General features: G+C 43.8%; 2 protein-coding genes across 8 annotated transcripts in view; one reads left to right on the top strand and one right to left on the bottom strand.

Moving 5' to 3' along the window:
* Window positions 1–4,148, bottom strand: part of LOC121548766 (wiskott-Aldrich syndrome protein family member 1-like) — a 94,402-nt gene extending 90,254 nt beyond the window's left edge. For all 7 annotated transcript variants that reach the window (XM_045210186.1, XM_045210188.1, XM_045210192.1 and 4 more), the window contains exon 1: window positions 3,751–4,148. The gene's annotated coding sequence lies outside the window, so the exon portion shown is untranslated. The remainder of the gene's footprint in view (window positions 1–3,750) is intronic.
* A 16,328-nt stretch (window positions 4,149–20,476) lies between these two features.
* The window catches only part of LOC121548767 (pre-mRNA-processing factor 17-like), a 55,411-nt gene continuing 48,789 nt past the window's right edge, over window positions 20,477–27,098 (top strand). Inside the window, exon 1 of the mRNA XM_041860314.1 lies at window positions 20,477–20,686. Coding sequence (XP_041716248.1) covers window positions 20,504–20,686 — 183 coding nt within the window. The 5' untranslated portion in view covers window positions 20,477–20,503. The remainder of the gene's footprint in view (window positions 20,687–27,098) is intronic.

Below are 27,098 nucleotides of genomic sequence, written 5' to 3' on the forward strand. Positions count from 1 at the left end.
CCTGTGTGCTTCGCGGTTTACCAGATCTTTTTTCTGCAGTTTTCTTGAAGATCACTCTGTGACCCAAACGCTGCAGCGCTGTCGTTCAGCAGCAGATGATGTGCTGTCATGCTGCATTCAAAACAACTGGGAACTCGAAAAAATACGAGGTCAAATCATGATGTCAGTGATCTTCAGGTCGGAAAGTCAGAGCTCTAGAAAGAGGCCAGAGTTCCCGAGTTGGAATTCAGATTTGGAGCTCGTTTTTTTCAGTTCCCAGTTGTTTTGAACACGGCATCAGCCACTGACTTGTCATTCCCACTCGCCATCACTCACCGCTGTCATCAAATGGACTCAAGCTAGTCACAAGTTCTGACTGAGCTCAATCGTCATGAAAAGCAAATACAGCGATGAGTTTCTCTCTCTTGGTTTCATACAAACTTTGAGAAATAACGAGGAGCGCCCACAATGTGTTTTGTGCAGGGAAGTGTTTAGTAATGAGTCTCTCAAAATTAACAAATGATGACCAAACATCCACAGCATGACGGTAAACCCAGGGTCAGGGAGTTCTTTCAGAACAGGGCAGAATGCTTCAGGAAACAGTGCTTCGACAGTGGAAAAGTAAGTCGGCTAGCAAGGCATTGTTGTCATTTTATAACAGGTGATGATAAGCAGAAATAAGGAGTGCTATCTCTCATAGTAGTAGATGCAAGTTTCTCTTTCAAACAATCCCCTTGTACACAGTTAATAGCTAGCTAGCTAACGTTAGCTAAAGCAAGCTAGCTAGATACTGATTGCAACCCTAAGTAACAGTACATATAAAGATGAACAATGATCAGGCCTACTGTACATCTTACTGTAGAAATTATTGTTGAAAACAAGTAGTCATTTTTTTTCTGAACTGGAATAAACTGATTGAAGCAAGATGCTTTTTGAGGCAAACACACTCACACGGTTCTGGGTTGCTTATCTACAGCAGGAAGCGGTCTCCTGTCTGACTGAGAAAGCAGTAGATGTTCTGATCCAGTTTGGCACCACATGTGAGTCAGGGTTCTCAACACTGGCGTAATTAAAAAACACTCAATGCTGAGCATGACCTCAGGGTTGCACTGTCAAAAATGGAGCCCAGAATAGACATGTTTGTTGAAAACTAAGATGTACAGTAGGCCTGATCATTGTTCATCTTCATCTGTACTGTTACTTAGGGTTGCACTATAAAAAACTGAGCCTGTGTGTGTGTGTGTGTGTGTTTGTGTGTTTTGTTAAACATTTGTGTGATGTGATCAATCAGTTTATTACAGTTCAGAATGAAAATTATTTATTGTACAACCTAGACAGATATGTAAGAGTTTTTAATGTGGAAAAATAAACATTCATTGCTATTTATATGTGTATTTCATTTCATCATTATTTGATTTTATTTACGTATAGTTGCATGTTTTCATAAACTTGGGTCCCAGGAAAACACAGAATTTCTAATTGGGGTCCCAGGCTGAAAAGGTTTAAGAACCCCTGCTATAGTAGCTGAGCTGCCTGACCAACACTGCTACTCATAGAAAACAACAACAACAACGATGACAACAACAACAACAAGACATATCCATGCATTGATTCATAGACAGTCTGATTCATAGACAGAAATATGATATACTTTTATGAGATCATTTTTTATCAGATAACCATTAGTCTGCTTCCAGCAATGTACCATTGTACCAAGGTTCCAGCTTAGGGTCGTGTTTCCGAGACTAGTTAACCATTGCTATCATGATCCGTTATCTAGAGGTTATCGGAACCTAACAGTGGGTTTTGACCAGAGGCGCCTCCTCTTGACAATGCTTCGCTCCAAAGCTTCGCTTTGCTTGACATTTGCATAAAGTAGAGCAGAGCAGGGTTCTCGCTGCTCACCTTCCCACAATCCCCTGCACATTTCTGAGCATTGAAAATAAATGGGGGCAGAACGTCTCCTGCCGAATTTGTTGTTGTTTAAAACCCACTGTATGCAAAGGAAACTTTTAATTCAGGGGATTCTTTTCAAAAAGCTAACTTCAGTGGAAACGTTTGCAATATGGCATATCATGAAAATAGAGGGTTCAGGTCTAATCTAACCTATCATTTTACTGTATAATGAACACTAGACTAAGCTTGTCCTTTACAGCATGTACAGCATTGACAGATTTGATTGACAGATTTCAATGACAGGCGCGTGCTCGCTAACAAATGCAGGACCTGGCGCGCTCCTCGCCACCTTGGCATACACACACAGATGCTGAACAGGCATCAAATAGGACCGTCGTCCTATGTCATGTCACGTTGGCTGATATTATGGTGCGAGAGACATAAATAAATGAACTGACAATCTATCATAATAAAAGGCTAAACATCCTTAAATGTACAGCTTGCCAAAAAGCATACATATTTGCAATAATAACTTAAAGTGCTACTTCAGTCTCCTTTTCACCTCATTTAACAGCTGATTTACTTAACAAAAGGCACATCTCAATAGGTGGTCCAGGTAAGTCATGACATAGCACAAGTGGGGGTGGGCCTTTCCTCTTTTGTTCTCTATTGTTCCTCAGGAAAGGTGGAAGGCCGATGACATCATGATTCCCTTCAGACCAACACCTTGAATGCCTTACTCCTTGAAGTTTGCAGTTGTGTCTAAAAAAAATATTTTGCTAAAAACGTTTTTTACCCTTTAGTGTGTGTACTTTACTGTAGTTACGGTATACTTGGGATATCGCTTTTCAACAGTAAAAGTTCAAAAATCGCCGGAGGATGTTTAAAAAAAAAGAAAATAAAAAAAAAACACCCAAACGACATCTAACTCATTCTCAGAACTCGAGTTGTGAAATAGGTTCGTGTATAGTCACTGTAAAATAAAGATGCTTTTGCCACCAAATGAACTCAAGGCGATCGAGAAAAACGTTTCCGATTTCACAAAGCGTCTTGCAAGATGATTTTCCCTTGCTGTGGCTTTCCCTTCCCCCATGCCCCATAGACAACTTCATTGGAGCTAGATCGAAGACTACCCTAACCCTTCTTCACCGAAAAGTCAATGCATTATTCGTGGGAAAATGTAATCACTGCCGTGCCGGTGCTTGCTCGCGCACAACCGGGGGTTAATGCGCCGTTATCGTGCTCTTGCTGAAAGATTGTACGCTAGCTATCTAGCTAGTAAATAACGACAATGTTGACCTGGGTCTGCAAAAAAAAAAATGCGCCGTTATGATAATGCTTTGACAAGATGTCCGATGTATATTTTCACACCAACCCTTCAAAATGACAATGTGATGTGATAGTTAGCATGCTGCTTGCTAACCATTTCGCCTAATTTACAACGCGAGCTCGTGCAGATGTGAAACCCCGGCTAATTTCAAAACACGACCATTGACAAGTAGCTAGCTAGGTGTTCTTTCTCTCCGGTGTATACAGTATGCATAATGTAACCAATAAAACCGCATTTGTACAACAAACTGACAAGTTAAAAACACTGAATGATATTTTCCTCACACCTGTCACCTGGCTAGATTGCTACAAATGTTAGTTAGCACAGACATTGATGGCTTATCATGGCTAACCAATATTCTATTAGTATTACCACACAGAAAGATTGTCGTTGACCAGCCTTTGCGCATGGACTGGTGCTCATTTTAACAGTTAATTGTGTAAAGTAAATGGTAGCAACTTTACTACATTTCAGAATTCTCAAATGTTCTTGTTTGTAGGTATACGTTTAGAATGAAACAATTCAGTCATGAGAAAATGTCATACCTTAAATGTTTGTTCAATTCCTCCTATGTTCTTGCCATCTCTACTGCAGTACAGTGCACTTGGCTGTTTCAATCAATTCAAACATCCAGCCTCATTCCATGCTGTGGTTATCATAGCCGGGGCAAAATGAATCCCGTTAGAAAGGTAGCAGCGAAGGATTAAGGCACAATTCTCCTTCAAAAGGGATCCTGAGGGCACAATCTAATGCAACCGACAGTCCAACGGGTGAAGTTGAGCTGACGACCGATGTTCAGATCAATTCATCCACACATATTGATCCAAACGTGAATAAACTGTGTTTTATTAATGCAAAGTAGAAAAAATAATCTTGACTTCGTAGGGAAATGTACCTATCGTAGAGACTGTGATGGTACGTACCACTTTCTATTGTTGGAGAGCCACCCCACGCACCAGAGCGAGGAGCCACAAAACTGATCCGCACAAAATCTGATTACCTGATTGGCCCATTTTCTCCAAACCACTCCCGGTCTTGACTGTAATGGCCAATCGATAGCAAAGAGGTGGGTAATAATTTGATTAGTTCTGACTGCCCCTACTGTACTGTGCAAATTGATTCATAATTTTTTATTACATGCTTATTATCTAGTTATTACATAACTTTATCAAAGTTACACATACAGTGAGGGAAATAAGTATTTGATCCCCTGCTGATTTTGTACGTTTGCCCACTGACAAAGACATGATCAGTCTATAATTTTAATGGTAGGTTTAGTGAGAGACAGAATAACAACAAAAAGATCCAGAAAAACGCATATCAAAAATGTTATAAATTGATTTGCATTTTAATGAGGGAAATAAGTATTTGACCGTCTGCAAAACATGACTTAGTACTTGGTGGCAAAACCCTTGTTAGCAATCACAGAGGTCAGACGATTCTTGTAGTTGGCCACCAGGTTTGCACACATCTCAGGAGGGATTTTGTTCCGCTCCTCTTTGCAGATCTTCTCCAAGTCATTAAGGTTTCGAGGCTGACGTTTGGCAACTCGAACCTTCAGCTCCCTCCACATATTTTCTATGGGATTAAGGTCTGGAGACAGGCTACTCCAGGACCTTAATGTGCTCTTCTTGAGCCACTCCTTTGTTGCCTTGGCCGTGTGTTTTGGGTCAATGTCATGCAGGATTTCAGTCCTTCACGGTGTAGTGTGTTACCAATTGTTTTCTTGGTGACTATGGTCCCAGCTGCCTTGAGATCATTGACAAGATCCTCCCGTGTAGTTCTGGGCTGATTCCTCACCATTCTCATGATCATTGCAACTCCACGAGGTGAGATCTTGCATGGAGCCCTAGGCCGAGGGAGATTGACAGTTCTTTTGTGTTTCTTCCATTTGTGAATAATCGCACCAACTGTTGTCACCTTCTCACCAAGCTGCTTGGCGATGGTCTTGTAGCCCATTCCAGCCTTGTGTAGGTCTACAATTTTGTCCCTGACATCCTTGGAGAGCTCTTTGGTCTTGGCCATGGTGGAGAGTTTGGAATCTGATTGATTGCTTCTGTGTACATGTGTCTTTTATACAGGTAACAAGCTGAGATTAGGAGCACTCCCTTTATGAGTGTGCTCCTAATTTCAGCTCGTTACCTGTATAAAAGACACCTGGGAGCCAGAAATCTTTCTGATTGAGCGGGGGTCAAATACTTATTTCCCTCATTCAAATGCAAATCAATGTATAACATTTTTTGACATGCGTTTTTCTGTCGTTATTATTCTGTCTCTCACTGTTCAAATAAACCTACCATTCAAATTATAGACTGATCATTTCTTTGTCAGTGGGCAAACGTACAAAATCAGCAGGGGATCAAATACTTTTTTCCCTCTGTCAGGGTTGAGTGTAGAGGTAGCGTAGAATCACACGCAGGACACACAGAGGTTTCGAACAAACGTCTTTAGTGAAGTCCAAAGAACAAGCCAACCACGGCAACAGGCGAACTTTACGCACAATGGTAAAGTACAAAATAAAGGCGCACAAAGTGCGGGACTCTCTCTAACAAAAAATATACAGAGAGAACAGAACAACGAACTAACACAACACGTGACATCGAACAATTACACACAACACCTGACCAAACTCAAGAGAACTAAATAGGATGCATAATGAACACTAACAAGGAACAGGTGTAACAAAACAGACAAAACCAATCAAACATAGAAACATAGAACGGTGGCAGCTAGTACTCCGGAGACGACGACCGCCGAAGCCTGCCCGAACAAGGAGAAGGAGCAGCCTCGGCCAGTACCCCCCCCCTTGACGCGCGGCTCCAGCCGTGCGCCGACCCCGGCCTCGGGGACGACCAGGAAGACGCGGAGCAGGGCGCGTGGGATGACCACGATGGAACTCGGTCAGAAGAGACGGGTCTAGGATGTCCCTCCTCGGCACCCAGCACCGCTCCTCCGGGCCGTACCCCTCCCACTCCACGAGATATTGGAGACCCCCCATCCGGCGTCTCGAATCTAGGATGGACCGAACAGTGTACGCCGGAGCCCCCTCGATGTCCAACGGGGGCGGAGGAGTCTCTTCTATCTCATAGTCCTGGAGTGGACCAGCTACCACCGGCCTGAGGAGAGACACATGGAACGAGGGGTTAATATTCTTGTAATCAATGGGCAGTTGTAACCTGTAACACACCTCGTTCAATCTCCTCAGGACCTTAAAAGGCCCCACAAACCGCCGACCCAGCTTCCGGCAGGGCAGGCGGAGGGGCAGGTTTCTGGTCGAGAGCCAGACTCGATCTCCAGGTGCGTACACTGGCCCCTCACTGCGGTGGAGATCGGCGCTCGTCTTATGTCGACGGATGGCTCGCTGCAGATGGATGTGTGCAGCGTTCCACGTCTCCTCCGAGCGCCGCACCCACTCATCCACCGCAGGGGCCTTGATCTGGCTCTCATGCCAAGGTGCCAGAACCGGCTGGTACCCTAACACACACTGGAAAGGGGTTAGTTTAGTGGAGGAGTGGCGGAGAGAGTTCTGTGCCATCTCGGCCCAGGGAACATATCTCGCCCACTCCTCCGGCCGGCCCTGGCAATACGACCTCAGAAACCTACCCACATCCTGGTTGACACGTTCGACCTGCCCATTACTCTCCGGGTGGTAACCCGAGGTAAGGCTCACCGAAACCCCCAACCGTTCCATAAACGCTCTCCAGACTCTGGAGGTAAACTGGGGGCCTCGATCAGACACTATATCCTCGGGTACCCCGTAATGCCGGAAGACGTGGGTAAATAGAGCCTCAGCGGTCTGTAGGGCAGTAGGAAGACCCGGCATGGGAAGGAGACGACAGGCCTTAGAGAACCGATCCACAACGACTAGGATGGTGGTATTCCCCTGTGACGGGGGAAGGTCTGTAACAAAATCCACCGAGAGGTGAGACCAGGGTCGTTGTGGAACGGGCAGGGGTTGTAACTTACCCCTGGGCAAGTGTCTGGGCGCCTTACACTGGGCACACACCGAGCAGGAGGAGACATAAATCCTCACATCCCTGGCTAACGTTGGCCACCAGTACTTTGTGCTAAGGCAGTGCACTGTCCGGCCAATACCTGGATGCCCAGAGGAGGGTGACGTGTGAGCCCAATAAATGAGTCGATCCCGGACCTCGAGCGGGACGTACGTCCGACCCACCGGACACTGTGGAGGGCTAGGGTCGGTGCGTAACGCCCGCTCGATCTCCGTATCGACCTCCCATACCACCGGTGCCACCAGACAAGACTTAGGTAGTATGGGAGTGGGCTCAACGGACCTCTCCTCCGTGTCATACCGCCGAGACAGGGCATCTGCCTTCCCGTTCTGGGACCCAGGGATGTAAGTGATCTTAAACACGAACCGGGCTAGGAACATAGTCCACCGAGCCTGGCAAGGATTCAGTCTCCTAGCTGCCCGAATGTATTCCAGGTTACGGTGGTCAGTCAAAATGAGAAAAGGGTGTTGAGCCCCCTCAAGCCAATGCCTCCACACCTTTAGGGCTTGTACCACGGCTAACAGCTCCCTGTCCCCTACGTCATAATGACGCTCCGCCGGACTGAGCTTTTTCGAATAAAAAGCACAGGGGCGGAGTTTAGGTGGTGTGCCGGACCGTTGTGAGAGAACGGCCCCGATACCGGCTTCAGACGCGTCCACCTCCACTTGGAATGGTAAAGCGGGATCCGGGTGCGCCAGCACCGGAGCCGAGGTAAACAGGTCCTTCAGTCTCCCAAAAGCCCTGTCCGCCTCAGCTGACCCCCGCAAGCGCACCGGACCCCCCTTCAGAAGGGACGTTATGGGAGCTGCCACCTGTCCAAAACCCCGGATAAACCTCCGGTAGTAATTCGCAAAACCCAAGAACTGCTGCACCTCATTAACCGTGGTTGGGGTTTGCCAATTATGCACGGCTGACACACGGTCAACCTCCATCTTCACCCCTGACGCAGACAACTGATATCCCAAAAAGGAGACCGACTCCTGGAAGAACAGACATTTCTCTGCCTTGACATACAGGTCATGCTCCAACAGCCTCCTCAACACTCGGCGCACCAGGGCTACATGCTCGGCTTGGGTAGAACTGTACACCAGAATATCGTCTATGTACACGACTACTCCCTGCCCCTGCATGTCCCGGAAAATCTCATCTACAAAGGATTGGAAGACTGATGGAGCATTCATTAACCCGTATGGCATGACGAGATACTCGTAATGACCGGAGGTAGTACTAAATGCTGTTTTCCATTCATCGCCCTCTCTAATGCGCACCAAGTTATATGCGCTCCTGAGGTCCAATTTTGTGAAGAACCGTGCCCCGTGTAATGACTCCGTCATAGTCGCAATCAGAGAGAGTGGATAACTATATTTCACAGTAATCTGATTGAGACCGCGGTAATCAATACACGGGCGCAAACCTCCATCCTTTTTCTTCACAAAAAAGAAGCTTGAGGACGCGGGTGAAGTGGAGGGCCGTATGTATCCCTGTCTCAGAGACTCTGCAATGTATGTCTCCATCGCCCTCTTCTCCTCTTGTGACAAAGGATACACATGGCTCCGCGGGAGCGCAGCTCCTGCCTGGAGGTCTATCGCACAATCCCCCTGTCTATGAGGCGGCAATCGCGCCGCTCTCGTCTTGCTAAACACGAGTGCCAAATCCTCATACTCGGGGGGAATGTGCAATGCGGGCATCTGGTTCGGACTCTCCACCGAGGTCGCCCCTACGGAAACACCCAGACATAGCCCCTCACACTGGGCAGACCACCCCTTAAGAGCCCTCTCTCGCCACGAAATAGTAGGATCATGTGTAATCAACCAGGGAAGCCCCAGCACCACCGGATACGCAGGAGAGTCGATCAGATAGAGCTGAATCGTCTCCTCATGACCCCCCTGCATCTCCATCCTAAGTGGCACTGTGACCTCCCTAATCAACCCGGATCCTAACGGACGGCTATCTAGGGCATGTACAGGGAAATGATTATTTACCGGAAGGAGAGGGATCCCTAACTCTACACAGAATTTGCGATCTACAAAATTCCCAGCTGCGCCTGAATCTATTAGCGCCTTATGCTGGGAACGAGGTGCAACCTGTGGAAAACAAACAGGTATGGTTATGTGTACGACAGAAATCTCTGGGTAAGTGGGGCGCCTACTCACCTGGGAGGACTCCCCAATGTGTGGCCTGCCTTCTCTTCCACCAGGAGACCCTCCCCAGCACCTAGCCGCGGTGCGCCCTCCACGGCCACAGTTGGTGCAGGGGACGGCCCCCCTCGGGCTCCTTCTCCTCCGTTCTCTAGCGCCAGCACCTCCGAGCTCCATAGGGCTCGGCTCGGAGGTGCTGGAGGGTGGAATGGGCGACCCCCACCCGGGACGCCCGCGGGTGGCGAGCAGGGTGTCCAGCCGAATGGCCATGTCAACCAATTGGTCAAACGAAAGCGTGGTATCCCTGCACGCCAACTCTCTACGGACGTCCTCCCGGAGGCTGCAGCGGAAGTGATCTATGAGAGCCCGCTCATTCCACCCTGCATCTGCCGCTAGAGTCCGGAACTCCAGTGCAAACTCCTGAGCGCTCCTCATCCCCTGCCGGAGGTAGAATAGACACTCCCCCGCCGCCTTCCCCTCCGGTGGATGGTCAAACACTGCACGGAAGCGGCGGGAGAACTCCGCATAGGTGATAGTTGCGGCGTCTATTCTCCTCCATTCGGCGTTGACCCACTCCAACGCCTTGCCGGTGAGACAGGAGATGAGGGCGGAAACGCTCTCGTGTCCCGAGGGCGCCGGGTGTACGGTGGCGAGGTAGAGTTCAACTTGCAACAGGAACCCCTGACACCCGGCAGCGGTGCCGTCGTACACCCTCGGGAGCGAGAGCCGAATCCCACTGGGTTCCGGAAGTTGGACAGGCGGGCTGACCGATGGTGAAGGTGTGGTAGGTGGGGGTGTGGGTACCCCGCTGGTCTCCCATCGATGGAGGGTGTTCATAACTCTGTCCAGAGCGTGCCCAATTTGGTTAATCCTGTCCTCCTGTCCACGAAGGCGCTCCTCGATGATCTCCGTGGGTGCGGTTGCTCCTGCTGATTCCATTGTAATGGTGTGTAATTATGTCAGGGTTGAGTGTAGAGGTAGCGTAGAATCACACGCAGGACACACAGAGGTTTCGAACAAACTTCTTTAGTGAAGTCCAAAGAACAAGCCAACCACGGCAACAGGCAACAGGCGAACTTTACGCACAATGGTAAAGTACAAAATAAAGGCGCACAAAGTGCGGGACTCTCTCTAACAAAAAATATACAGCGAGAACAGAACAACGAACTAACACAACACGTGACATCGAACAATTACACACAACACCTGACCAAACTCAAGAGAACTAAATAGGACGCATAATGAACACTAACAAGGAACAGGTGTAACAAAACAGACAAAACCAATCAAACATAGAAACATAGAACGGTGGCAGCTAGTACTCCGGAGACGACGACCGCCGAAGCCTGCCCGAACAAGGAGAAGGAGCAGCCTCGGCCGAAACCGTGACACCCTCACTGTACATATAATTTACTTATTTCACTGTTCAAAATCAGCTGATTTATAAAGGTAACCATAGTATTAAATGCAATTCATTTATAAGGAGTTTAATGATGATCAAATAATCATCCTGTGGGTTATAATCATATTGCTGCTCATCCAATTGATTTCCACGCACACAACACAAGCTAGTCTTATTGGCTAATTGATTTAAATCCCAAAGAATATTGGCCAATCATGGTCTTGCACAACCGATCATAGTGAGAATTCATAGACATTAATACCAGGCATACACTTCACGATTTTGCCACTAATTCTCCAGGTTTTTGCCGTCCCAGAGAATTTTCATGGTACGGGTGAAATCCTATGAATTTGGGCTAGGGTCAGTATGTTGGGACTCGCGTTGTTTGAGCGGGTCAAAGGACGCACAGATGATGTCTGTTCGGTTCTCCAGGGGCGCGCCTCATTTATAGCCTAACTGTTGCGTTAATGTCACAATACATTTTTGCCTCCGCCATTTCTGAAAAGTCTGCGCATGTACAAAAAATATTGACATTTATTAACTTGGCGCACGCCACATATACATGTTTCCCATTATAAATGTAGTCCCCTGTAGCTCAATTGGTAGAGCATGGCGCTTGCAACGCCAGGGTTGTGGGTTCGTTGCCCACGGGGGGCAGGTATGAGAATGTATGCACTCACTAACTGTAAGTCGCTCTGGATAAGAGCGTCTGCTAAAATGTAAATAAATCAGACCTGTCATAAAACTGTGCGCACGTTAACAAGCATTAAAACTCCGCCTGGAAAACGCCCCCTTTTATGGTGACAATAACGCCCTTTATTTGCCGTATAATTTGGAACTATTGCCATTACTAGGCCATGGCATGCTAAAGACGGTTGTTCAATATTTGGTTTATCAATAGATTATTGGGTTTATACAGTTGAAGTCGGAAGTTTACATACATTTAGGTTGGAGTCATTAAAACTCGTTTTTCAACCACTCCACAAATTTCTTGTTAACAAACTATAGTTTTGGCAAGTCGGTTAGGACATCTACTTTGTGCATGACACAAGTAATTTTTCCAACAATTGTTTACAGACAGATTATTTCACTTATAATTCACTGTATCACAATTCCAGTGGGTCAGAAGTTTACATACACTAAGTTGACTGTGCCTTTAAACAGCTTGGAACATTCCAGAAAATGATGTCATGGCTTTAGAAGCTTCTGATAGGCTAATTGACATCATTTGAGTCAATTGGAGGTGTACCTGTGGATGTATTTCAAGGCCTACCTTCAAACTCAGTGCCTCTTTGCTTGATATCATGGGAAAATCAAAAGAAATCAGCCAAGACCTCCACAAAAAAATTGTAGACCTCCACAAGTCTGGTTCATCTTTGGGAGCAATTTCCAAACGACTGAAGGTACCACGTTCATCTGTGCAAACAATAGTACGCAAGTATAAACACCATGGGACCACGCAGCCGTCATACCGCTCAGGAAGGAGACGCGTTCTGTCTCCTAGAGATGAACGTACTTTGGTGCGAAAAAGTGCAAATAAATCCCAGAACAACAGCAAAGGACCTTGTGAAGATGCTGGAGGAAACAGGTACAAAAGTATCTATATCCACAGTAAAACTAGTTATATATCGACATAACCTGAAAGGCCGCTCAGCAAGGAAGAAGCCACTGCTCCAAAACCGCCATAAAAAAGCCAGACTACGGTTTGCCACTGCACTGCAATCGGCTTCCTGTTTCGCAACAAAGCCTCCTTCACTCATGCCGCTAAACATGCCCTCGTAAAACTGACTATCCTACCGATCCTTGACTTCGGCGGTGTCATTTACAAAATAGCTTCCAACACTCAACTCAGCAAATTGGATGTAGTCTATCACAGTGCCATCGGTTTTGTCACCAAAGCCCCATATACTACGCACCATTGGGACCTGTATGCTCTCGTTGGCTGGCCCTCACTACATATTCGTCGCCAAACCCACTGGCTCCAGATCATCTATAAATCACTTCTAGGCAAATCCCTGCTGTATCTTAGCTCATTGGTCACCATAGCAACACCCACCCGTAGTATGCGCTCCAGCAGGCATATCTCACTGGTCATCCCCAAAGCCAACACTTCCTTTGGCTGCCATTCCTTCCAGTTCTCTGCTGCAAATGACTGGAACGAACTACATAAATCTCTGAAGCTGGAGACACTAATCCCCATATTGTTATTTACATTGTTATTTATTTTGCTCATTTGCACCCCAGTATCTCTATTTGCACATCATCTTCTGCACATCTATCACTCCAGTGTTAATACTAAATTGTAATTATTTTGCACTATGGCCTATTTATTGCCTTACCTCCATAACTTACTACATTTGCACACACTGTATATAGATTTTCTATTTTCTATTGTGTTACTGACTGTACGTTTTTGTTTATTCCATATGTAACTCTGTGTTGTTGTTGTTTTTATCGCACTGCTTTGCTTTATCTTGGCCAGGTCGCAGTTGTAAATGAGAACTTGTTCTCAACTGGCTTACCTGGTTAAATAAAGGTGAAACAAAAAAAAACATGGGGACAAGGATCGTACTTTTTGGAGAAAGGTCCTCTGGTCTGATGAAACAAAAATAGAACTGTTTGGCCATAATGACCATCGTTATGTTTGGAGGAAAAAGGGGCACGCTTGCAAGCCGAAGAACACCATCCCAACCGTGAAGCACGGGGGTGGCAGCATGCTGTGGGGGTGCTTTGCTGCAGGAGGGACTGGTGCACTTCACAAAATAGATGGCATCATGAGGAAGGAAAATTATGTGGATATATTGAAGCAACATCTCAAGACATCAGTCAGGAAGTTAAAGCTTGGTTGCAAATGGGTCTTCCAAATGGACAATGACCCCAAGCATACTTCCAAAGTTGTGGCAAAATGGCTTAAGGACAACAAAGTCAAGGTATTGGAGTGGCCATCACAAAGCCCTGACCTCAATCCTATAGAAAATGTGTGGTCAGAACTGAAAAAGTGTGTGCGAGCAAGGAGGCCTACAAACCTGACTCAGTAACACCAGTTCTGTCAGGAGGAATGGGCCAAAATTCACCCAACTTATTGTGGGAAGCTTGTGGAAGGCTACCCGAAACGTTTGACCCAAGTTAAACAATTTAAAGGCAATGCTACCAAATACTAATTGAGTGTATGTAAACTTCTGACCCACTGGGAATGTGATGAAAGACATAAAGCTGAAATAAATCATTCTCTCTACTATTATTCTAACATTTCACATTCTTAAAATAAAGTGGTGATCCTAACTGACCTAAGACAGGGAATTTTTACTAGGATTAAATGTCAGTAATTGTAAATAACTGAGTTTAAATGTATTTGGCTAAGGTGTACAGACGCTAACTGGCTGAGTCAATTCAGTGGCTAGCTTTGCACTTGGCTAGCTAACAGTAGTTGCTAGGGGTAAGTCATAACCTACATTTGTGTTTTGTTTTTACATATTGGTAGCCAGAGTCGTTCAAGGAATTCGGGACATGGGTGACTAGTTAATGTTAGCTTGGCTCTCTCTGTGTGTCCGTGCCGTTAAATGAGGGGTTTCTTCTTTGTTTGAAAGCAATGGCTAGCTAGTATGCTAACTATTCTAGCTAACTAACTGGCTGAATAAGTTGACGACGGACTCGCTCAAGCTGTCGGGACTAACCCACAACGTCAGACACGGACACGAACGATCTGCTTGGCGTGTAGACACACTGGTGGTTTGTTGTGGCCGAGTATTGGTGCTAAACCGTGTTGTTGGAGTCCGGCATGCTAGCTGGCTGTGGCGTCTTATGACTAGGTGCCCTGGACGATTTTCACGGAAGAATACTGTACCAAGTTAGCTAGCTGAATAAACTAAGTTAGTCTATTCCTAGAAAACATTGAACCGCTGTAGTTTACAACAATTATAGTTTCTGAGGTGGAAGTTGGGAGAGTTATATTTGGGTGTTGTGGTGAGGGAGGCCCCGCTCTCTCCTTTCCCAGATGTTTAGTTCATTTCATTCCGATCTCCTTTGCATTATTGTAGCCATTTTCTGCAGCCTGTCAACTATGCCTCTGTCTATCCCTGTTCTCTCATCTCCGCACAGGCTATACAAACGCCTCACACCGCGTGGCTGCTGCCTCTCTAACCTGGTGGTCCCTGCACGCACCACCCACGTGGAGTTCCAGATCTCAGGCAGCCTCTGGAACTGCCGTTCTGCTGCCAACAAGGCAGAGTTCATCTCAGCCTATGCTACCCTCCATTCCTTCGACTTCTTGGCGCTGACGGAAACATGGATTACCACTGAAAACACTGCTACTCCTACTGCTCTCTCCTCATCTGACCATGTGTTCTCGCATACCCCGAGAGCATCTGGTCAGCGGGGTGGTGGCACAGGAATCTCTCCCAAGTGGACATTCTAAATTTTTCCCCTGACCCATCTGTCTGTCTCCTCATTTGAATTCCATGCTGTCACAGTCATTAGCCCATTTAAGCTTAATATCCTTGTCATTTATCGCCCTCCAGATTCCCTTGGAGAGTTCATCAATGAGCTTGACGCCTTGATAAGTTCCTTTCTTGATGGCTCACCCCTCACAGTTCTGGGGGACTTCAACCTCCCTACGTCTACCTTTGACTCATTTCTCTCTGCCTCCTTCTTTCCACTCCTCTCCTCTTTTGACCTCACCCTCTCACCGTTCCCCCCTACTCACAAGGCAGGCAATACGCTTGACCTCATCTTTACTAGATGCTGTTCTTCTACTAATCTCACTGCAACTCCCCTCCATGTCTCCGACCACTACTTTGTATCCTTTTCTCTCTCGCTCTCCTCCAACACTACTCACTCTGCCCCTACTCAGATGGTAATGCACCGTCGCAACCTTCGCTCTCTCTCTCCCGCTACTCTCTCCTCTTCCATCCTATCATCTCTTCCCTCTGCTCAATCCTTCTCCCTCCAATCTCCTGATTCTGCCTCCTCAACACTCCTCTCCTCCCTTTCTGCATCCTTTGACTCTCTATGTCCCCTATCCTCCCGGCCGACTCGGTCCTCCCCTCCAGCTCCGTGGCTTGATGGCTCTTGCGAGCTCACAGAACAGGGCTCCGGGCAGCCGAGCGGAAATGGAGGAAAACTAGACTCCCTGCGGACCTGGCATCTTTTCACTCCCTGCTCTCTACATTTTCTTCATCTGTTTCTGCTGCTAAGGCCACTTTCTACCACTCTAAATTCCAAGCATCTGCCTCTAACCCTAGGAAGCTCTTTGCCACCTTCTCCTCCCTGCTGAATCCTCCCCCCCCTCCTACCTCTCTGTGGATGACTTCGTCAACCATTTTGAAAAGAAGGTTGACGACATCCGATCCTCGTTTGTTAAGTCAAATGACACTGCTGGTCCTGCTCACACTGCCCTACCCTATGCTTTGACTTCTTTCTCCCCTCTCTCTCCAGATAAAATCTTGCGACTTGTGACGGCCGGCCGCCCAACAACCTGCCCGCTTGACCCTATCCCCTCCTCTCTTCTCCAGACCATCTCCGGTGACCTTCACCCTTACCTCACCTCGCTGATCAACTCATCCTTGACCGCTGGCTATGTCCCTTCCGTCTTCAAGAGAGCGAGAGTTGCACCCCTTCTCAAAAAACCAACACTCGATCCCCAACAACTACAGACCAGTATCCCTTCTTTCTTTTTTCTCCAAAACTATTGAGCATGCCGTCTTTAGCCAACTCTCTTGCTATCTCGCTCAGAATGACCTTCTTGATCCAAACCAGTCAGGTTTCAAGACTGGTCATTCAACTGAGACTGCTCTTCTCTGTGTCACGGAGGCTCTCCGCACTGCTAAAGCTAATCTCTCTCCTCTGCTCTTGTCCTTCTAGACCTGTCTGCTGCCTTTGATACTGTGAACCATCAGATCCACGTGCTCTCACCACTGGTGTCCCCCAGGGCTCAGTTCTAGGCCCTATCCTATTCTCGCTATACACCAAGTCACTTGGCTCTGTCATATCCTCACATGGCCTCTCCTATCATTGCTACGCAGACGACACACAACTAATCTTCTCCTTTCCCCCTTCTGATAACCAGGTGGCGAATCGCATCTGCATGTCTGGCAGACATATCAGTATGGATGACGGATCATCACCTCAAGCTGAACCTTGGCAAGACGGAGCTGCTCTTCCTCCCGGGGAAGGACTGCCCGTTCCATGATCTCGCCATCACGGTTGACAACTCCGTTGTGTCCTCCTCCTAGAGTGCGAAGAGCCTTGGCGTGACCCTGGACAACACCCTGTCGTTCTCCGCTAACATCAAGGCGGTGACCCGATCCTGTAGGTTCATGCTCTACAACATTCGGTGAGTACGACTCTGCCTTACACAGGAAGCGGCACAGGTCCTAATCCAGGCACTTGTCATCTCCCGTCTGGATTACTGCAACTCGCTGTTGGCTGGGCTCCCTGCCTGTGCCATTAAACCCCTACAACTCATCCAGAATGCCGCAGTCCGTCTGGTGTTCAACCTTCCCAAGTTCTCTCACGTCACCCCGCTCCTCCGCACACTCCACTGGCTTCCAGTTGAAGCTCGCATCTGCTACAAGACCATGGTGCTTGCCTACGGAGCTGTGAGGGGAACGGCACCTCTGTACCTTCAGGCTCTGATCAGTCCCTACACCCAAACGAGGGCATTGCGTTCATCCACCTCTGGCCTGCTGGCTCCCCTACCTCTGCGGAAGCACAGTTCCCGCTCAGCACAGTCAAAACTGTTCGCTGCTCTGGCACCCCAATGGTGGAACAAGCTCCCTCACGACGCCAGGACAGCGGAGTCACTCACCACCTTCCGGAGACATTTTAAACCCCACCTCTTTAAGGAATACCTGGGATAGGATAAAGTAATCATTCTACCCCCCCTTACCCCCCCCACACACAAAACATTTTTTTTTAGAAAACATTGTAAAGTGGCTATAAGGTGAATGCACCAATTTGTAAGTCGCTCTGGATAAGAGCGTCTGCTAAATGACGTAAATGTAAATGTAAATGTGTATGTAAACATCCGACTTCAACTGTATGTCCTACCTTGGTATAGGCTCTGAGATCAAATAGGCAATAATGTTGCGCTCCTATCGCACGCACAGCAATACTGTAGCCTACCCATATTGTCAAATATTTGAAATAAGCTATTTACTGTGTTGGCAGAACGTTTTAATCGTTAGCAGTAATTTATGCTGTATCTGGGAAATGACTGTGTCAGTTTCTAAACGAGAAAACAATGGCAAATAGTTGTGGACCTGTCAGCGAACGTTTGAATTCAACAATGTTTTATATAGACTTTTCCCCCAATCTAAATATGAAGGACTGCCTGCGAATTCTGAAACATTGTAGGACAGGCTACTCAAAAAAAATTCAATAATAGTACAATTACAGTTCTATTTCACGTGTTTTTGTTCTACTTGACTTTTTTTTTGTTATAGTAGGCCTACTACTAATATTCATTACTGCGTTGGGATAGGGCAAGCAATAAATGAATTTCACTGTACTTGTGCACGTGACAATAAAAACTTGAAACTTGATACATAGACCTACTTCAATGTAAAATATCAGTTGCTAAATTCGACTGTATGATATTGCATATGTATGATAAACTTGAAATACATTTAACCTATCTATTTACTAGGCTACTAGGTCCAATAAAATGAGGTATGCGAATGGTAATTTGTTGTATGGCTCCTTCGAGAATATGAACCCATCAAGGCCAGAAAAGGTGAGGAATATATTCTGCAATGGTTATGAAAATACATTAAATAGGAAAAAGATGTCTAATTATACGATTCCTAATTATTTTAGATTTAAAAAATAAAACACAGATTTTCACTCTTCTCACTAATGGCGAATGGTTGCATTCTTGTTAATATGTTTTCCAGTTTTTAGTTTTTAATTAATAAGCTTTTCACGATATCCCCAATACTTACTTGCCAGCTGGCAATTATTTCAACCACTAGCAAATGTGAATAAGCATGGTCTAAAGTTTGCAGGGAGGTGAGAACATTCTAACGTTAAATTAAACGTTTATAAATCTGGCTCACGTACATTTTGGGGTATACTTTGTACATATGCAGGGTTTGTAAATGAAGACCCTGACCCCTGTCGGATGTCCAGATAATTTTCTGACATGTCAGACGTTTTGGTCATGCATCTTGTAAGTATGAGCAGTGCTAAAACGCGATTGGGCAAGGACTGCTGCCAATAGCCAATGAGCATTCAGCATGTGAGACCAAGAACAATGATGGCCTAGAGGAAAGCAACAACAACGCGCGAAGTGTGGACAGAGGTGATGGAAGACAGATTAGTGGAGTTGGGGAGAAAACGCAGCTGCCTTTTCAGTGGGGTAGTTCGTTTTACATGGCCGGGTGCCCCGGTTGGAAGGAGTTTGATTATTTTAGACAATTCCATTGGTCCTTAAGTGAAATCTCCACCCACCCGGGGCATGCAAAACGAACTCCACCAATATTACATCTGCGTCCTACCATGGCAGAAACCAAAAATAGAATGTAATATTATCATTATTATTTAATATTAAATCCATATTCTGCGCCTCTCTTTTTTAATGTTTCTGCACATAATAATATGCACACTAATAAAGCAGCTCACTGTTTGCGTGTCGGCATTTTTTCCCTATAACAACCAAGAAACGCAGCGCAGGATCAACTAGGACTAGGGAATCATCGTGTAATATGAGCACCCACGTTCTGGGGTTGAGGATGGACATTTTGCATTTACATTTTAGTCATTTAGCAGACGCTCTTATCCAGAGCGACTTACAGTTAGTGAATACATTTTATTATTTTTTATATTAGCCCCCCGTGGGAATCGAACCCACAACCCTGGCGTTGCAAATGCCATGCTCTATCAACTGAGCTACATCCCTGCCGGCCATTCCCTCCCCTACCCTGGACGACGCTGGGCCAATTGTACGCCGCCCATGAGTCTCCCGGTCGCGGCCGGCTGCGACAGAGCCTGGATTCGAACCAGGATCTCTAGTGGCACAGTTAGCACTGCGATGCAGTGCCTTAGACCACTGCGCCACTCAGGAGGCTGAGTGGACGGAATTAAAGATTTGGGAAAAGGAAATCACGAAATGTGAGCACGTCCAACTTTTAGAAATCGTGTATGCCCAGTGAGAATTATATCCTTAAAGGCGTATAACATGTATTTGTATCCGTTGATCACTCATCTGTTGAAATCACAGTGACTTATAGTATGTTATTCCAAATTGTATCATTATAATATTCAATTAAACGATTAATCTCTCCCAATTTTGATGTTTTATTGTAGTTTTTTTTTTCACTTTAATGTCAAGACTATATATATACACACACTACACAAAACATACACACATTCACATAGACCTACACTATACACACGCACACAAACATACCGACACAACACACACACTGCTACTTTGTTCTTTATTTTACTCTTATTATTATATATCCTGATGTCTAGTCACTTTACCCTGCTTTCATGTACATATTGATCCTACGTCAAATATCTCGTACCCTGCACATTGATCTGGTACTGGTACTCCCTGTATATAGCTCCCATCTTGTATATTTTATTCCTCTTGTGTAATTTTTGTTTTTACTGCATCGTTGGGAAGGGCTCGTAAGCAAGTATTTCGCGGTAAAGTACACACCCGTTGTATTCAGCGCATGTTAATTTGAAAGTAAATACCTACTTTTAGGACATTTCCGGTTGGGCATTCACAACATCCAAGATGGCTGCCACCGTTGAGTCCCTCGTTTCGTACGGGACCGATTCAGATTCAGATAATGAGACAAAATCTAATGTTAGTCCAGAAAAAGTTGACCCTGATGCCCTAGCACACCTTCAACCGTTGAAATCTGGCCAAACAATGTCTTTGGCTCTCCTTAATTCAGCTCCTGAGGTCGCCGTAAAGGTAAGTGAGCTAGCAAGGCAGATTAGCCGGTTGCTAATTAAGCTAGATACTTTAGCTAGCTAATGTACGCTAGCTGTGGAGGTACGCAACGCTAACTAGTTACTAGTGCTATCCAGCCACAGTCGGCTTGTCACCTAGAAAGCAACTTTGTAATGTAATCACTAACTTTACTTATCTACCTACACTAACGTTAGGTGGATAGTGAAAGCACATATAGAACCATTACAGATCCTATTAAATTCCTAATTCTATGGATAGAACAATGAGCTTGTTATACAAATATTTGGTGAAAATAAGTAGCTAGAAAAGGAAGTTTCTGTAGAAATTGTGTGATTGCTCAGTTGGCTGAAAGTATTATTATTAATGGTAGTGTAATAAGTTTACATAATGAGAAGTTAGGCCTATCTTTGAGATATCTTCCAGTAAAACCAATGAGAAGAAAATATTTGGTGACCATTGAAACAAATTTTCCAATGTTGATTAATGCAACTTTAAATGTTTAATTTTAAAAAGTATAGCCTAATTCCTGCATTGAAGTAGCTAAAGTAAGAAAAAAGTGTGTTTTGGATGTTTACCTTAAAAGATGAGAGAGACGAGTTTAACCGTCCTTGCCCGCACCTGCCTTATTATGACACCTGGCGTCACCATACCTACATATGCAGACTTTCAATAATTAAAAATAGGTGAAAATATACACTTATTTGATCATAAGAGGTACACCATTGTTCGGAGATAATCGCTCATACCACCTGTAGTCTACATATCCTTTACAAAAATGTGGAAGTAGGCCTAGTGTATTCTCGCTTTACTAAATTATGTAAACGGAAAGATATTCCATAAAACATCGAATGACCAATGTTGCATACATCGTTTGCCTCCGCTCTGTGCCAATTACTAATGAAATCATGCAACCGTACATGTCTTTGAAAGGGTATACAATTAAATAGGAGAATATCTTAAACATTGTAGGCAATACTGTAGATTACCCTAAACACTAGCGGCACCCCATCCTACAGACGGTCAAAAATCATTGGATTTGATTGTTTTTAACTCAATGTTGTCGGGTTACAATATATTTTATTCAGTCGGGCCATTTTTACAATGGTACTGTCACAAAGTGGGAAAGCAGGCAGTGGTAGTGAACAACGCTCCAAAAATGTAATTCTAAGAATAGCCTACAGAAAGTGTTTCCTAAGCCCAGTATCAGACATTTTTCCCACTGTCCCGTTCATCCTGTCTAGACTGTCACATTGGATCATTGGAATGTGCACATCGTTGTCTTAACAGGTTCAAACAACCACGTTTGTTTGTCTGTTACACAATGATCCTGCAATGTATTTCTTTTTATAGTGAGTCCATCCAGGCACAGGATCATAGTGCGAGAGAAGGCAATTTATTGAGGAAATGTTACTTCCTTATGGTATAAAATAAATACGACCCTTCAGTTTCTTAGTCGCTCAGTGCAGTTTTTCTCTAACAAATCATCAACATTAGGCCAATTTCCAAAATCAGATTTTTTTAACGTAATACATCCTACAACAAAGCACGGAGCACTGTTGACAGCGGTGCGGCGTCCTCGCATTAACTTTTATGTTGCAGTGGTCCGCAAAAAATAAAAAAATGCGGGTAACAAAAGTACAATTAGGATAACAGGAGCTGAAGTATGCAGGCTTTGAATTGTCAAGTCTCGTAGTAGCCTATGTTGAAGCTTCATTGAGATGTCACAAAACTACGCTTGTTTTTGTGGGAAATCATCAAAAATGTTATTTAACATTGAATATGAAAGCATACATCAAAATCTGAAAATAATATAGGCCTATGTCACATATCAAAATAGATAGCTATCATACCTCAATGTTGTTAGTCTAAATGTCCTGCGGATTTGGGTAGAGATGAATAGTAGGCTACAACGCGAATATCAGCATTTCAGGTGGGCTACATATAAAATCAGACAGCGCGGCATATGAGGAAGACGCTTGAGGTGAATTACAGCTGCTCGTGTTATATTTATAGGATAGCCTATATGTCCTAATCAATTATAAATATTGCTTTCCAATTATTTAATTTACACACAATGTAACAGAAAGATAGCCTACATGTACTGTATAGGCTATAGCTTGATGACTAGGCGGCAGGTAGCCTAGCGGTTAAGAGCGTTGGGCCATTAACCGAAAGGTCGCTGATTCGAATCCCCGAGCCGACTAGGTGAAAAATCAGTCGGTGCCCTTGAGCAAGGCACTGAACCCCAATTGCTTCAGTAAGTCGTTCTGGATAAAAGCATCTGCTAAATGACTCAAATGTATAATGACTTGTCACAAAGCTTTTTTGCCCTAAGCGACCACTTTTTATCTCGCACCTCCATTGATTTTGTTCCCATAATGTTGGCAATTCTACAGGGGGAAACAACTATAACTTTGGATCGGATACAGTTTTGACCATTGGTTTTCTGAAATGATTATCTACTCAGTGAACATATTCCTCCCATACCCCTTGGTCCCCAAAAATATTTTTGATTGGACACCCTACTTTTTACGTTGAATATGATCCGAGATTGCCATCGAGTAGGCCGACAGTAAATACACTCAAGACGGTATTTACTGAAAAAAGGGTAAGTGAAATGATATAAGGAAATACATGTATCCTAGGCAACTGTAAGACTACACCAACGTGGCAGGTAGGCCTAATCGTGGTTATGACTTGGGGTTGCGAGCGATAATGGATAGATAGTCTATTTATTTAGCTGGATGCAAATGAGAAAAATTGTGACCGGTTCATTAAAGCGTTACAGAGCTTGGAGAATCGCAGGTTTAATTTGGTGCCACTGTAGGCTTGTCGAGTGGTTAGATTATGATGTCATAGACACTTCAGATCCTGGTTAAATTTGTGTAAGTATGGTCATTTTATTTGTAATTTAAAATATATATATTTCAACATTCACAATGAAATCCTGATTGGCGATGACAATGGACATCTTCATGTCAGTAGCGTAGCCATTCATTTGTTCATGGGTGGGACTATGGAATATTGGGTGGGCCAGAACTGAAGAGCTTTTAACTAATCTACGCTCTAAAACGTAAATTGTGCATGACGACACAGACTACTGTACCCAAACACACAGCCAACGCAACCTTTGGTCAGTAATTGTGGTCAATAGTTGTGTGATTCAGTAGTTCTGTGGTTGTGGTCAGTAGTTGTGTGGTTGTGGTCAGTAGATGTAGTCAGTAGTTGTGTTGCTCAGTTGGTAGAGCATGGCGCTTGCAACGCCAGGGTTGTGGGTTCGATTCCCACGGGGGGCCAGTATGAAAAATGTATGCACTCACTAACTGTAAGTCGCTCTGGATAAGAGCGTTTGCTAAATGACTAAAATGTAAATGTGTGGTTGTGGTCAGTAGTTTGCCAGTAGTTGTGTGGTCAGTATATGGCTATGACAGTCTTGGAATTTGAGGTTACGGTAATTGGCCATACCAATGTACATGGTCACCGACATAAACGTTCAGGGGGTGAGGTCAAAAAGGGTAGGTCACAATTCTGTTTGTACACTTGTTTACATGGATATGCTTTTTTTTTTTTTTTTTTTTTTCTTTTTTTCGGGGGGATGGATCAGCTTAATATTGCAGATAGATTGTATCTTCTATCAATGTAATTGTCTGCATCACTTCCAATCCCCATGTTTTTTTTATTTTTTATATATATATTCCCCTTTATTACTTTTCAACCCCACCATCCTTTCCCTACTTGGAGTAAATTAGTGAACAACAACGCCCAGGCCTCTACTTCCGGTCTATACTTACTATCTACACCTTATAGACAGAGTTAATTTTACAATAATTCTATATCTATCTATATATATATATATATATATATATATATATATATATATATATATATATATATACATATATTTATTTTTTTGCTCCTAAACTTCTTCTACTCTCAACCTCTCCGATCATTTTCATGATGTCCATCCGGTTTGCTTCTAAATGCCATATCTTTCTAACTGTGCTCTTTCCCAAAAGCTCCCAACATACAACCTATATACTTATTATGGACACAGTATGCTTACATTATTAGCTATCTTTGTTATTATTTGTTGTTATTTGTTATTAGTCCCATCCTTCAACTCTATTCAATACCTCCCATCTATCTCTTAACACCATCCATATAGGATTTCTATTTGCCATATATATTTCAACCATACTGTGATGTTTTACAAAAGTTCTGAACCTTTCTATTCTCATTGCTTCTACAGATTGTGAATTAAAAATAAACATTTTTGCTAAAAGTATTATTATATTATTGATTGATTGACTATGACTTTTCAGATCACCCAGTAATGCTATCTGCAAGGTTAGTTCCAGGTAAATATTGCAATCCTTTAGCCATTCCTGGACCTGTGTCCAAAAACAAGCTACAAATGGACAGAACCAAAACAAATGATCTAATGATTCTATCTCTTCACAGCAAAATCTGCAGAGCTGGGAAGATTGTATCCCCCATATAAATAACATTCTATTGGTAGCAAGAATTTTATATAATAATTTAAATTGAAAGATTCTAATTTTTGAATCCGGTGTCGTTTTGCGTGTCAGTTCATAAACACTATGCCATGGGATCGGTACGTCAAAGATCTCTTCCCAACTATTTTGCAATCTATATGGGACTGCTGTCAATCCTTTGGTCCTTAAGTGAAACTGATATACTTTTTTATTTATCACAGTTTTCCTTAACCAATTATGTTCTTTAATGCAAGGCCGACAGACAAGTTCCTTACTTTCTCCCCCTTCAACTTTCCTCTTCCACTTTTGCGGTAAGGCTGCAATTATTTGGTTGTAATTTTGGGTAGAGCAGACATTTCCATATGTTTTTGTTAGCTGCATGTGCGACATAACTCCACCAGTCCTACCGATGATATCATTTACGAAGATTATACCTTTAGGTAGTATATTTGAATTTAACCACAATATTTGTTGCATTATTTGTTCTGTCGTTTCTGGAGGATTAAATTGAAATTGCAACCAACTTTCTATGGCTTGTTTTAGAAATAGTGACATTTGGGAGATTATTTCCTTTTCAAATAACTGAAAGTGAGAGGTTGTAATCTGAATAAAGGGAAAAAGGCCTTTCTTGAACAGTGGGTGAGACAATCTTACTAATTTGCTTGAGAACCAGTTCGGATTTAAGTATAACTTTTGGATGACTGAAGATTTTAGTGATAGGTCTAATGCTTTAATATTTAATAATTTCTGTCCTCCGAATTCATATTCATTATATAAATATGCTCTTTTAATTTTGTCTGGCTTGCCGTTCCAAATAAAATTTAATATTTTTTTCTCATATAATTTAAAAAACTGTTTGCTAGGCGTAGGCAAGACCATAAGCAAATAGGTAAACTGGGATAATACTAAAGAGTTAATCAGGGTGATTTTTCCACAAATTGACAGGTATTTTCCTTTCCATGGTAGTAAGATCTTATCTATTTTTGCTAACTTTCTATTAAAATTTATTGAAGTGAGATCATTTATTTCCTTTGGGATATGTATTCCGAGTATATCCACATCACCATCAGACCATTTTATTGGTAAACTACATGGTAATGTAAAAATTGTATTTTTTAGTGATCCAATACGTAATATAGTACATTTGTCATAATTTGGTTTTAATCCAGAGAGGTTAGAAAATGTATCTAGATCCTCTATGAGGCTGTGGAGGGATTCTAGTTGTGGATCTAAAAGAAAACATGAATCATCTGCGTACAATGACACCTTTGTTTTTAAGCCCTGTATTTCTAATCCTCTGATATTATTATTGGATCTGATTTTAATAGCTAACATCTCGATGGCCACAATAAATAGATATGCCGATAGTGGACAACCTTGTTTCACTCCTCTTGACAGTTTGAAACTTTCTGAGAAATAGCCATTATTTACTATTTTACACCTAGGGTTACTATACATGATTTTGACCCATTTTATAAGAGATTCTCCAAAATTGAAATGCTCCAGGCATTTATATATAAATTCCAGTCGAACTTTATCAAATGCCTTTTCGAAGTCTGCTATGAATAGCAGGCCTGGTTTCCCATATTTTCCATAGTGTTCTATTGTTTCCAATACTTGCCTTATATTATCTCCAATGTATCTTCCATGTAAAAAACCTGTCTGATTAGAATGAATAATATCCGACAATACCTTTTTAATTCTATGCGCTATACATTTTGCTAGGATTTTTGCATCACAACACTGAAGTGTAAGGGGCCTCCAATTTTGTAAATGGACTGGATCTTTATATTTTCCACTTGTATCCTGTTTCAGTAATAATGAGATCAGACCTTCTTCTTGAGTGTCAGATAATCTACCATTTACATAGGAGTGGTTAAAACATGCTAATAACGGTCCTCTTAGTATATCAAAAA

This window comes from Coregonus clupeaformis, chromosome 33, assembly GCF_020615455.1.
Source record: "Coregonus clupeaformis isolate EN_2021a chromosome 33, ASM2061545v1, whole genome shotgun sequence".
NCBI lineage: Eukaryota > Metazoa > Chordata > Actinopteri > Salmoniformes > Salmonidae > Coregonus > Coregonus clupeaformis.